Source organism: Sparus aurata, chromosome 12, assembly GCF_900880675.1.
Source record: "Sparus aurata chromosome 12, fSpaAur1.1, whole genome shotgun sequence".
Classification (NCBI taxonomy): Eukaryota; Metazoa; Chordata; class Actinopteri; order Spariformes; family Sparidae; genus Sparus; species Sparus aurata.
This window is the reverse complement of record NC_044198.1, coordinates 21,477,330-21,489,629: the sequence shown is the minus strand read 5'-3', so window position 1 is coordinate 21,489,629 and position 12,300 is coordinate 21,477,330. Positions and strand designations below refer to the sequence as shown.

General features: G+C 43.0%; 1 protein-coding gene across 2 annotated transcripts in view; it reads left to right on the top strand.

Annotated features, from left to right (window-relative positions):
- arhgap24 (Rho GTPase activating protein 24) overlaps positions 1 to 12,300 on the top strand; it is a 74,127-nt gene that overhangs the window by 20,130 nt on the left and 41,697 nt on the right. For both annotated transcript variants that reach the window (XM_030436118.1, XM_030436117.1), the window contains exon 3: positions 4,970 to 5,057. In XM_030436118.1, the coding sequence (XP_030291978.1) occupies positions 4,970 to 5,057 (88 nt within the window). The remainder of the gene's footprint in view (positions 1 to 4,969; positions 5,058 to 12,300) is intronic.

Genomic DNA, 12,300 nt, shown 5'->3' with positions numbered 1-12,300 from the left:
TGGACATGGTGCATACTTTTTAATGATACTTAACTGTTGTCTATGTACTTCTATAACATGCGCGTTGTGTATTAACAAAAACGTCAGCACTAGTGCACGTGTCTGTAGTAGAAACCACAACTTATTAGCATTCGCGACCCAAAACATTAAGGTTTTATGTTTCCGCCGAGGACTTTGTACCCTTCAATCTTCGTCTTTTTCATTTTCACGAGTTTTCACAGTAATTGCTGTGGCATTTTATATTCCCTTCCCTTACATTTCATAAATGAGAAGCCTCCCACTGTTAGAAAGAAGCAGCCTCTGTTCAGGCAGGAGATATTCTATGAAACCTTATATATGGGAGCTCTTGGATGAAGATAAAAGGTCTCCGGCTGGCAGCAGCAGTGACACGTACTCCTGCAAGAGAAGTGACAGGACGCCGTGTGTGTTCCAGCTGCTTGCACAGAAGTCACTGTAGGTTTTTCTTGCTTTTTTTTTTTCTTTCCGTCTTGTAGTTTTTGATGGATAACGTACGTGCGTGTCAAAGAAACGCGCCTTAAACCGCTCTTGTCCTTGTTGTTGTCTGCTTCTCCGGCTCGCTGTCCCAGATTTTGTTGCACATCACACAATTATATGTGAGAAAGTCCATTGTGTTTGTGGTTCTGTGATTTTCATAAAGTCAGCCTGCACTCAGATGATCATATCAGGTAATGAAGCAGCACTTCTTCCTCTCACTGTCTTTAACAAACACTTCACAAAGTTTTTTAATCCCCCCCCCCCCCCTTTTTAATTTCAGCCCTATCTTCTCCTGTTTTATCACGTCTAACTTCTCTCATCATTCATCCACACTTAATCCACCGAGTAAATAAAACTTAATGGAGAAGTCCTCTGTTTTTTTCCTCCCCATTGCGCCTGACTGGCATATTAATATTTCAGCGAATGTGACGCCGCCGCAGCTGTGGATTTACTGTCGTTTTTTCCGAACGAGGCTCAGCCACTCGGAGCTAAAGACCAGAGCTACCTGTTTTATAACTGCGCAATAATGATGACGTTTATTGGATTGATGGACTCAGCGGAGCGATCGGAGCAGAACGCCCGTTAGTAACTCTTTGCCCACTCGAACAGACAGGTCCTGTAGCAGGCACACAGGCAGAAACGGAGTTGCGAGTTGCACTTTCACACTTAGTCCACGCAAGCCAAACGTACATATGTGTCGTCTCCAGGCCGCACGCTGAGTTCGACTTCCTGCAGCTGAGAGGTCACCGAAGCCGGAGAGCAGCAATTATTGGATAAAAGGACAACGGCTCAACCAGCCAAGGTTTAACGAGCACCTGAATGACCTGTTACAGCGATAACTTCTGCTTAATTGACTTCAATGTGAGCATTTGTCTGCTGGCAATCAATTTCTGCCCCACAATATATTGGCACTGCTTTTTATCATCTTGTCACACGTCCTGTTTTCATCATTAATTAACAAACGCATCTTCTTGACTCAAACTTCCCCACTCGAGTGACGTTTTGCCAGCCTTGAACACATTTTGCTCACGCTAAAACCACACAGCCTTTGTTCTTAAAGCAGCTATCATCACCATTTTTATGGTACCGATAGATCACATGAGTACTTACACGGCAAAGGTGTCACAGGTTGTGATGAGCCCTCGAGAAATGATCGCGCGACTCTGCATTTTGTTCTGATTTAGAGTCACTGTTTTGGTTCAACATCTCGTCAAGAAATCCTTCTTTTATCGCCACAAACATGGCTGGAAAGTGTCCCGAGGTCTCCTTAAAGTGATCCAGTGGTCTCACGGTTACAAACGTAGAAAGTCCCTGGGCGCCCTCGTCAGAAATACGCATTTGTGTGTCTCTTACAAATGCTGAAACGCAGTCTCGAACAGTGGTCATTGGCTGCCAATATCGTCTATAGCCTGTGACATGTGTGAATGTAAATGCAGATCCCAAAGCTTTCCAAATCAACTTTAACTTTCAAAAGTCTAACTGCAATCTTTTTTTATCCCTATCTTCTTTATCATGTAGAATACACCTTTTCAATGGTATTAATTAATTTAAACAACATGTAGACATCAACAATGGATAACTGATCAGATGCCACGGTGCACAAACTGGTCCCACAGTGTCTTTCTGCCATTTTATTGAGAAAGCTTATCGGATTAATGAAACATCCAAACCTGCAGGGAACACTCAGGCACACTCCCCCTAAATGTACTCAAACACAAACTTCACAGAGGTAAAAAGGTTCGTTTTACGACCAAAAAGAAGGTCACATGTGGATTTAATTGCTGCAGCGTGCGCCGGCCGGTCGGGCCGAACTTGTGTCGATGCCATTAAAGGAACAGACCCGGAGTCACACTCAGTATTCTGCCATTCGCCTGCAGTCTGAGAGGGAAAAAAAAAAAGTTTGATTGCATGCGGAGCGCAGTGTTGGACACATCCTCAGAAACGGCCCCCCGACAGGCTGAGCTGCTGCTTAAAAGCCAGAGCCTCCTGCTGTCGCTTCTTCTCAAACAGATTTCTCAGAGTGTGTGTGTGTGTGCAGATTTTTGGTTTGAGAACAGAAGATAATTGGGTTTGTGTCATTACGCCGCTTCCAAAAAATGACCTCATCCTAGTTAACGACAATATAAAATAGCAGAAAACACCCCAAAATAGGATGGGGTTTTAATTATTTATTTCTTGCCCCGTTGGGTTGGGCCGGGCTACCGTCGTACTCTTTGCTCGGTAAATATTACTCTGTCTGTGGTTGGGTTTGTCTGCAGCAAACAACAGCCCACCAGGGAGGATGTCGGTATGGAAAGTGCGGCTGTGGCTTTAGAAATGCAGGAGAGGAATCAGTGGTGTTGTGGTTTTTTTACAGTACGGAGGGACTACACAGATCCTTTTCTTCTTCTTCTTCTTCTTTTTTTTAACAATATACACAATCCAGAAGGCTCAAATACATGAAGGATGTCTCACCCACACACCGTTCATTCAAGTCATCTCCTGTTTCCCCGGAATTAGTACAATGTGCATGACAAAAAGATCTGTGTTCGCCGCAAAAAAAAAAAAAAAACTTTTCAAAGACGCTTTTTAATCCCCAGATATCGAAGCTGAGCAGATTCTCTCGCTGACAGCCACATCAAACGAGCTCTTTCTCTTCCCCTTCATTTCTCTACTTTGGAGCACGTCTGTCTTTATAACCCCCTTTAAAGAACTTCATCTGGGGGCCTCAGGTAGGGTTTCCACTTCCTGGTTGTCACAGTTATGGCTCATTAAAGACCCTCTCTCTCAGCAGGAAGGAACCCGAGTCCCCTCAGATCCTGTTAATGTGCGCGGGTCCTTAATACCGACGCTGTCACCGATGCACATCTTGTCTGCGTTAACATTAACCCAGATAGAGGGCACTCCTAATGGCTGTCAGATGCTGCGCCGTGGCACCGATGTCCCGGTTGTTAATCAAGTGAAAAAAGTGCAGATGGTCATGTTGGAATCCTGTTTTATAGTCACCCTAATTAGGGGGGAACTAAGTGAAGTCAGTAATGACTTTGTCATTTTCATGAGATTAACACGTGCAAGTACCTGGTCATCTACTCACAAAGGGTGCCAGATTGCTGATTGTGCGGTGGAACCAATTTAAAATGCATGCTGAGACCCTTTACGTCAGTAGGACTGCAGCTAAGGATTAGTTTATTGATCGATCAATCAAACAATTATTTCCACAACTAATCAATTTATCTTTTGGCCCTTAAATTATGTAACACAACACACAACTTAAAGTATGAAGTTACATTCCAACACTTGTAATCGGTTGTTTTTTGGCGTCTTTGCTTAAAACAATTAATTAATTATTGCTCCTTTTCGTCACTTTGTTAATGATTAAATGTGCCTTTAGAAAACAGCAATACCACAACATAACATACTTTCACTCCAACACAAATAGAAGTCTAGCTTTTCTTATTTCACTAAAAAGTGCAACATGGAAGAATTGTCACCAGAATAACCACTAACTGCTGCTGCTAACTGTAGCTGCTGCTAGCTGGTTAGCTCAGTTAGCATTGCAGCTAGCAGTCCAGCCTGGGAGCTCGGAGTACAGGGGGAGTCAGTGGTGCTTACACTGCTAACACGGGAGCTTTGGGGATAGCTTGTTAGCACGCTAACTTCAGTGTATATCTCTGCAGCACAATACACAGACATCATCATGTCAAAACAAGTATTTCCTTTACATTCTGTCAATGATTTGTGTTAAGTTTGCAGTGCTTTATGCAAAACTTCTAAAGTCTAATTCTGCTTTAGAGGTGTGTACACCTCTAAAGCAGAATTAGACTTTTTTTCCAAGTGTTTCCCCGCGTCACTACTGTCGGCACCGGTGTTGCAAAGACAGACGCTAGCAGCATGGATGCTATCCAAAGCAAAATACAAATGTAACAATCCCAATTTTGAGCTAGAAATCCTGATCTCAGTTCCGTGAAAAGGTTGTACTGAGGTAAGGTACGTACTGATCTAGTCGTCTCAAGTACCTTTTATATGTCTGTTATCAGGGCATCTCTCAGTGACCTTCCCCGTTTACATAAAGGTAATGATGATGTTGATGACGATGCGTCGGTCTCTCATGATGCACAGATCTGCCCCATAACCTTTTCTAGCCGACAGTAAGGTTGTTGAGAGGGTGACTCTGGGGGAAAAAAAGCTGATGCTGATGCTCCTGTTTTCTCTCTCCCGGCCTTTGGTGTCACACAGATGATGTATCATTGTAGACAGAGTGATGGTGATCCTCGATAATGCTGCTACCGTGCCACATTTCATAACAGCTCAGCTCCATCATCCGCAACCCGTCCGCGGAGACCTGCGCGCCACCTCCTCGGCCCGGCAACATATTAAGAGCTTTTGTTGTGCTGAGCGCTGCTGTTGCAAGAGGACTGCAAAAAAAAAAAAAAAAAAAAAAAGATTGAACGATTCTCTCTACTCTTCTGATGAGTCTGTCTTTGTCTCTCCACAGGGAACCATTTTCTTACCTGGAAACAAAGTTTCAGAGCATCCGACCAGCGGCGACGATGGAGGGAAATTTCTCTTCGAGGTCATTCCAGGTAGGATAAGATCAGAACAGTTGAAGGACTTCTTATCTTTACCAGGGAAAAACGCGATGATAGCAGCGTTGACTGGAGCAGAAGAGGGACAGAAGCATGAGGTTTTGATCAGTCCTGTCTGCTGCAAATCACTGAGAGAGGAATCTTGCCATTTCCTGTCGTCTATGATAACCATTTGTTTCCCTGCTGTTTACTCTCACTCACACTTTGTTTTTACGCAACTACGAGGAGCCCTTTGCTCACGCTGACAGATTGACCAGAGGTTAAATTAAGATTGTCGTAATCAAAACCGTGGAATTTCTTTTCAAAGAGCGCGGTGTCAATCATTTCCTGCGACTCTCCGCAACAAGGCGAGTGACCGGGGTTTCCTAAAATGTCAGACTTTTCCTACGGAGCGGATTTCAGAAGAACAGGCCTCAAACCACTGACCACACGCGCATACAGTACGCCGACACATAAAACCCAAAGGCGAACACATGCGCAGACGCCAGGCGGCTGTATGGAAACACGTCCGCATGCAACACAAAGGAATAGAAGGGGTATTTTCCCAGGCGGAGCGACGCCAGGAATATGCGTCTATGGAATAGATGTTTAAAACACACATGCCCGCTGGGGAAACAGAGACAGCTGGTAAAAGATACAGTAGCACCAGTTGATCCAATAACAGTAAAAACCCCTGTAGACAACACAGGATGTGTGCAGCAACCAACTTGGATTTTATTTATCTTTATGTCCTCCCTCGTGTGCATCCACCAGAGTTTTCTCTCACAGCTCCAATGCGTCTTTTCACTTGATTTGCGGCTCCCGTCGGACACAAACTCAACAAAAAAACTAAACAATGTGACCGCGCAGATAATGCTGCAAGTTCATTGTAACATTTGTCAGTAAAAGGTCAAATGAAGACCGCCTACATAGAGGCAAAATTTAAAGGGACTGTGTGTAATATATCAAGTTTTTAGCGCCATCTAGCTGTGAGGTTCTACATTGCAACACTCCTTTGCTCACCCTTCCCGTTCTAAAGACGTTGGAGACGTTCCAGAAGCTACAGTGGCCCTGACGGACAATAAACTCATTTTCCAAATAAGGACACTTTCCCAACAGCGCCGAGTATTTCTACTGATTCAAGTAATGAGGTAAAGATGCAGTTAGTTATTAAGGCTATAAAAATATAAAACTCGCTGAGCTCCCTCCCAGTTCTGCAGTCAAGCTAGCTCTGAGCTAAAACGCGTTTAGCCTTACTACGTAGTACCACATAGTGCTTTGTGTCCCTCTCGGCAGTCTGTAGTTTTTTTTAAACCGGAAAGACATGGCGGCCTCCACAGAACTTGCCAGTGCTATGTATATTCAGATAGGTAATTCTTGCTCAGGGGGATAAGTCAGATTGTTGGCAGAGGTAATTGTACACCAATGAGGACTTACTTATGAACGTTGATTTGAGTTAATAAATTACTTAAATCGTTACACACGGTCCCTTTAAGTAAGTAATTCAGGCAGTTGGCCGGATTTGACAGATTAAAAGTTCAGGTTGAAAGATGGTGTTTCTGTTTTTAGATGCTAATGACCCGGCTGTTTATCGAGCAGCCTCCACATCAGATGAGCAGAGCAACAGTTCCCTGCAGAGATCATTTCGTGCACCTTTTCAGTTCATGGATCTAATCTGGAAATCTGGATACGAGAGGCAGAAGCCAGCTCATTCCTGCGAACGTTGCTCAGCGGCGCATGAGGCCGACGAAGTTCGACTTCCTGGGTGTCTAATTATCCAGATCTGCAGCGGAGTAATCAGCTGTGAATTTGGGAGTCTTTTGCTCAGATATAACGAGACAGACACATAGCTGATAGGACAGATCGGCTGCTTTGAGTTCTCAGTCTTTAACGTGTTCAAATACTCAGTTGTGCTTGTGAATTTCTGGCTGGATACAAGCTGTTTGGACCCAGAAAAGCTAATTTGCCTGGTATTTAGAGGAAAGGGGAAGTTTCAGAAAAACAAAACTTTGCATCCTCGCTTCTCTCCTTTTTGTTATTTCCATGCACTTCAGATGAAGACTACCCACAATACCCGTACTTGTCTTTTATTTTTAGCGTGGCATTTGAATGCTGTTGGCAGAACTGTTGCTGGCCCACACCCAACATTACAGATTTATCACAGTACAAATAGTTCAAAGTTGAATACGATTGGTGACATGTCGGACAGATAGCATCACTGTTGACATACATTCTAGTCAACATTTCTCAGGAACAATGTTTCTAGATGGCATCAGTGCAGTTCTATTTTATAGTAAGACTTGTAGAAAGCAGTACACTCAAAAAAAAAAAATCAGTCACATGCTTCACTGATTCAGTGTGCCGCCTCAGTTTTCAGTTCTCCCTTTTCCAGGTGTTACAGACTACGCTGTCACACTCTGTGAAATACGATGTTATTGTTAAGACACAACGTTGCGTAACAGTGTGTTTGTTATGTGGTGTTCTGACAGATTTTCATTTTTCCAGTCAGACCGCTACAAACTTTTTTTCCCCCCTCATGGGATTAGACTGTTTTTGTAAAAACTCTAAAAACTCTGAAGGAGGACATTTCAAATCTAGCGACTACGTTTTCTCAACCTGAAGTGGCAGTCAGAATTTCCATAATGCACCAGGTGCTGTTCTGAGCTGCCATTTTCTACCTCACTTACCTTTAAGGATGTCTATCTGTCTGTCTGATGACTATCTGTGTGGGATATGGAGGCTTGTTGTGTCTTTTGTTGCACTTGTGATGGTGAATGCGGTGGAATTTCCATGAGGGCGCCGTTTCAACCTCGTTATGTTGCTCATATCATTGTTTCCGTACTGTAAGACTTCAAGAACAAAGGAATGATGTACAGTACCGGTATTTAATACAGTTACTGTCATTCAAATTTCACACAATGCATCTTCACATTTTGCCAGCAGCTATGCAATATTCACGATAGCTACAGTATATTATTTTTTTTTTTTTACAAATTGTGTGATTACATAGTGCAGTTACAGTGTGATAAATAAAAGACATCATTGGATGTTTACCCTTTTATATGTTCCTAATAGATATATGAGGTATGATGATATATTTGGAATTAAATGAGGACAAATGTTTTCTTACTAGGTTGTATCCTAAAATGTTTGTGGTGTGTTCAGGTTCAAGATTCAGGGGCGGTAACCAGTGGGATGCCAAAATAATTAATGACTTCACCTTCATAACTTTGTTTTTGGAAACAAAGGTCATCAGTGACTGATGAGGCTTTCATTATTGTACATGTAACATTTTCACCATTTTGTCCTTATCCAGCTGGCATGTAATGGTCTTCTTTGTTTTTTTAAATAAAATGCTTTTAAATGTTAGCCTGTACATCATAATAAGATTTAGACTTGTTTTATTTAGAAAAAAAGGAACTTAAATGTGGGGTGAAAAAATTGGACTATGCTCTAATAGTGTTGTATTTACCTTCTTATAGCCTACAAGATTTTCATTCAAGCAATACAGGCCACTGGACTTTTAGCTACTATCAAGGTCCTTTTATTGTCCCTTTATTCTGTCTTATTTTTTAAGGCAGATGGCAGAAATGGAAAAGGGCTTGTGGTTGTTGTCAGGACACCTGTGACCACTTGAATTGTTACGTAGTCATTATGTCATTGGAAAAATTAGATGAACCACAATATTGTTGTTGTTTCTGATTTAGTAGAGCTCATTTATGGGTGTTTTTTGTTTTTTCAATCAATTTGGGCTGGTTTTGTGCATTTATTAGGCTGGAAAGCATCAAACCACTGAGGCCACAAGTTACAATTATGAGATGAGGCTACTCAGCCAGAAAATGTTTGAGAACACCCTCTTTAGTGTAAAGGAGTGGTAACACCCCCAGAATGTACCTAAACAGTCATGATGTGGAGTTCTTTAAAGGGTAAGGTGAGCGAAACAACGTTATTTGACAGCTTACAGGGAACATTCAGAACCTTCTGGTGTGTAGCTGATTATTACTAAAGGACATTCACAAGGTCTAAAGTATATTCTATACAGTAGAACAAGTAGAGAGATCATCAATCTGACTCAGTAATGGCAGTAATTCAGGAATATCCTGCTAATGTTTGCTAACGTAAGCTAACTGTAAGCTACTCAACAGCAAAACTCCTGTGTTATTGCATAAAAATGTTACTGTTTTTTATTTCTTCTTTCAAAAGTAACTTGAACTCACTTAAAATAAATAGTTTGACATTTTGGGGGGAAATTAACACTTATTTGCTCTCTTACTCAGAGTTAGATAAAGACTACTCTCATGTTTGAAGACTAAATATGAAGCTGCACGTAGAGGGTTAGCTTAGTAGCCTAAAACGACTGGACACATCTAGCGTGGCTCCGTCCAAAAGTAACACAATACAGCACTTATATATATATATAAACATTTCCATATTATCATTATTCTTTCATCTGTACAAATCCTTAAGTCTAAAAACAGCAAGTTTTCTTGATGGGTGTTAAATTGTTTCGATCATATATGCTAACGTAGCTAAGCTGGCGTATTGATGTTCTCAAGTAAGCACATTTTCACAATTGTCACATTATTTCACTCGGCTGCTGCTCTTCTCTATTATTGTGTAATTTCAGTATATAATTCTTGAAGGTCACGGCCTATGACCCAGTTGGATTTATCTGGTTTACAATCATGGGCTCATGCTTCACGCCACCGGCCACAACGTCGATTGTAAACTTTCTTCCTCAAAACTATCAAAGGCTGACTTTGTTATGACTATCCCAGATGGCCTGAAATTACTCACGCAGACCAATGCGTGAATTATAATATGACTCCCCGCATGTTCACTACAAGGCCCTGGTGGGTTGTAAAAAAAACCCCATCAGGGCTCAGAGGAGAGTTTCAGCGAGTGCCACTAATATTACTGATCTGTTTTCCTCATTCCTCTTTCTGCAACATCCACTACGCCCTGAAAACGGCTGGAAAACAAGAACATGGCTTGTTATGAGGCAGCAAAGAAAGGGGTCTAAGAGAAGCGGGGAGAGAAAATGAAAGGAAAACACAACACATATATTCCACTGGGCTAAATGGGGCTCTGCAGTTTGAACACAACACACGGACAGTCGCTGGCAGACGCACAGGCGGGAAGTGATGGTGGCGGTGGCGGGGGAGGTGGAAGTCAGAGTTGTACAGAGATGTCCGTTGTCTTGCGAGAGTTGTGGTGAGGTTCGAACACGAGTCAGCAGGCGGGTGACTGCCGGGGGCTCGACTCGCGGCATCAGGACATCTGTACGGGGAGGAGACTCTGAGATAAACAGATAACTCTGTATTTTTAGCTTGTATGGAAACTTTCGCTTGTGCAAAACAGTTCAAAGAACATCTCTGCGGCTTTTTATTCACCTGTGCACACTTGGATGCTTTTTCTGTTCCTCTCTCTCGTTGTCGCTCTCGCCTTTGTCTCTTCCAGCTGTGCACACTCACATCTGGATGATGTGCGTTAAACCTACAGAAAGTGTTACCGAGGCAGATTTTGACCACATGGCGAGAAGTATTTAGACTGGAATCGTGGTTATGTCTGACAGAGACACGCGCAGGTACGAACACAATGGGGCTTTTGTTTTTTTGTTTTTTTTACTCGCCCCAAACCGTGACTCGGAGCACCAGTGACGTCGCCTTCCATCACGCTGACACGTTACGGCATGTGAGAGCACACATGGGCCCGAGCTGAAGGCAACAGGAATGACAACAAACATGAGGACTGCTTTCGTAATTTTTTGTTTTCCGGCCTTGAAACATGTGTGTTCAGCTTAATGTTATCTAAGCACGTTCCTGCAACACCAAGGAAAAGTACAAACTGTTTCTTTGTGTTGCAATCTTACGTTTATTTAGGCGGAATTCTCTGTTTCTCTCTTGTCACAACGCTGTGCTCACGCTCTGGTAACCACTTGGTAAAGGGTTGGGAAAATCTCACGATTTGGCTTAAAATACCTGTTTTGGTCACCACAATCACGGCTGGAGATCGACCGACATCCCCTGAAAAATAGTCGGTTTTGTCACCACAGAAACAGCTGGAAATGTCCCCAGGTGTCCTTTAAAAACACCTGGTTTTGTCTCCACAATAGCGTCTTGAACTGACCACAGGACACCCTAAAAATCATCGGGTTTTGTAACCGCAAAAACAGCTGGAAATGTCCCCAGGTCTCCTGTTGTCCCAACAAAACCGGCTGGAGTGTCACAGTGGTGTGACTCAAACTTCTGTCCGCTGTTTGGCAACCTATTTGGCTTGTAACACCACCACCACCCTCTCCACCTCCTGATGTCAAAGGTGGCTAATGAGCATATACTATGAACGTGAACTGCTAAGTTTACTACAGGTCTCCACCTTCGACGTATCTGTTGTTTGCAGAAATGTAAAGTGCTTACATTATATCCTGGCGACCGGGCTGGTATTCTTTAGGATTGTCTGTGCAGGACATGTTTACACTCTGTTTAAAGATTACATTATGACATTTTCTGTGTTGCCATATTTGACGCCAACTCTTCTAAAACAGCTGATCACAGGAAAAACTTTTTACGAGTATCTCCTTTGCACAGGAAGCACTCACAGAATGAAAGCCGGATTCCTCTCAGTCCATGTATCTGGAATACATATCAGAACATCCTGCCGCTCAGGATTAGCGTGCGGTTTTTTTATCTGATGCTGTCGAATCCTCCCAAGAATGTCAGGTATGATCTGAGGACAGCTGTGCCGTATAACATAGCTTCGGGCACCGGGGTGGGGGGGGATCTCTTTTTTTTTTTAAGCCTCACCGCAGCGAGCAGCCTTCAGCAAATTATGATTTGAAACAAAACTGGCAACAGACTCATCTGTTTTTACCTGTCAGAGCTGCATTCATACCTGTAGCTAAATGTCAGTTCCTGTGGTACAACTGTGATTAATCATCCAGTTCCCATAAAACAAGAATCAACACAGGAAACACTCCCTGCTGTGTTTTTGATGGAGAAACAGTGTGCTCCTCTTTCCCCGAGCTCTAATAAACACAGGCCTGAGTTCAGTTTGTCATCCTCTCTCTCTCTCTCTCTCTCCTGTCTTTCTTTTTTGTGCCCCGGGCTCAGACTTCACCTCTCCCTCTGTGTTTCTGTCAGCCTGGCTCAAGAAGCTGCTCAGGTCACAGCAAGTCACCCTCTGCTGAATTATGGGAATATTTCCCGACTTAATCCCCAGAGGCCACCATCCCTTTCATTCATGGGAGGACCTCGGGATCACG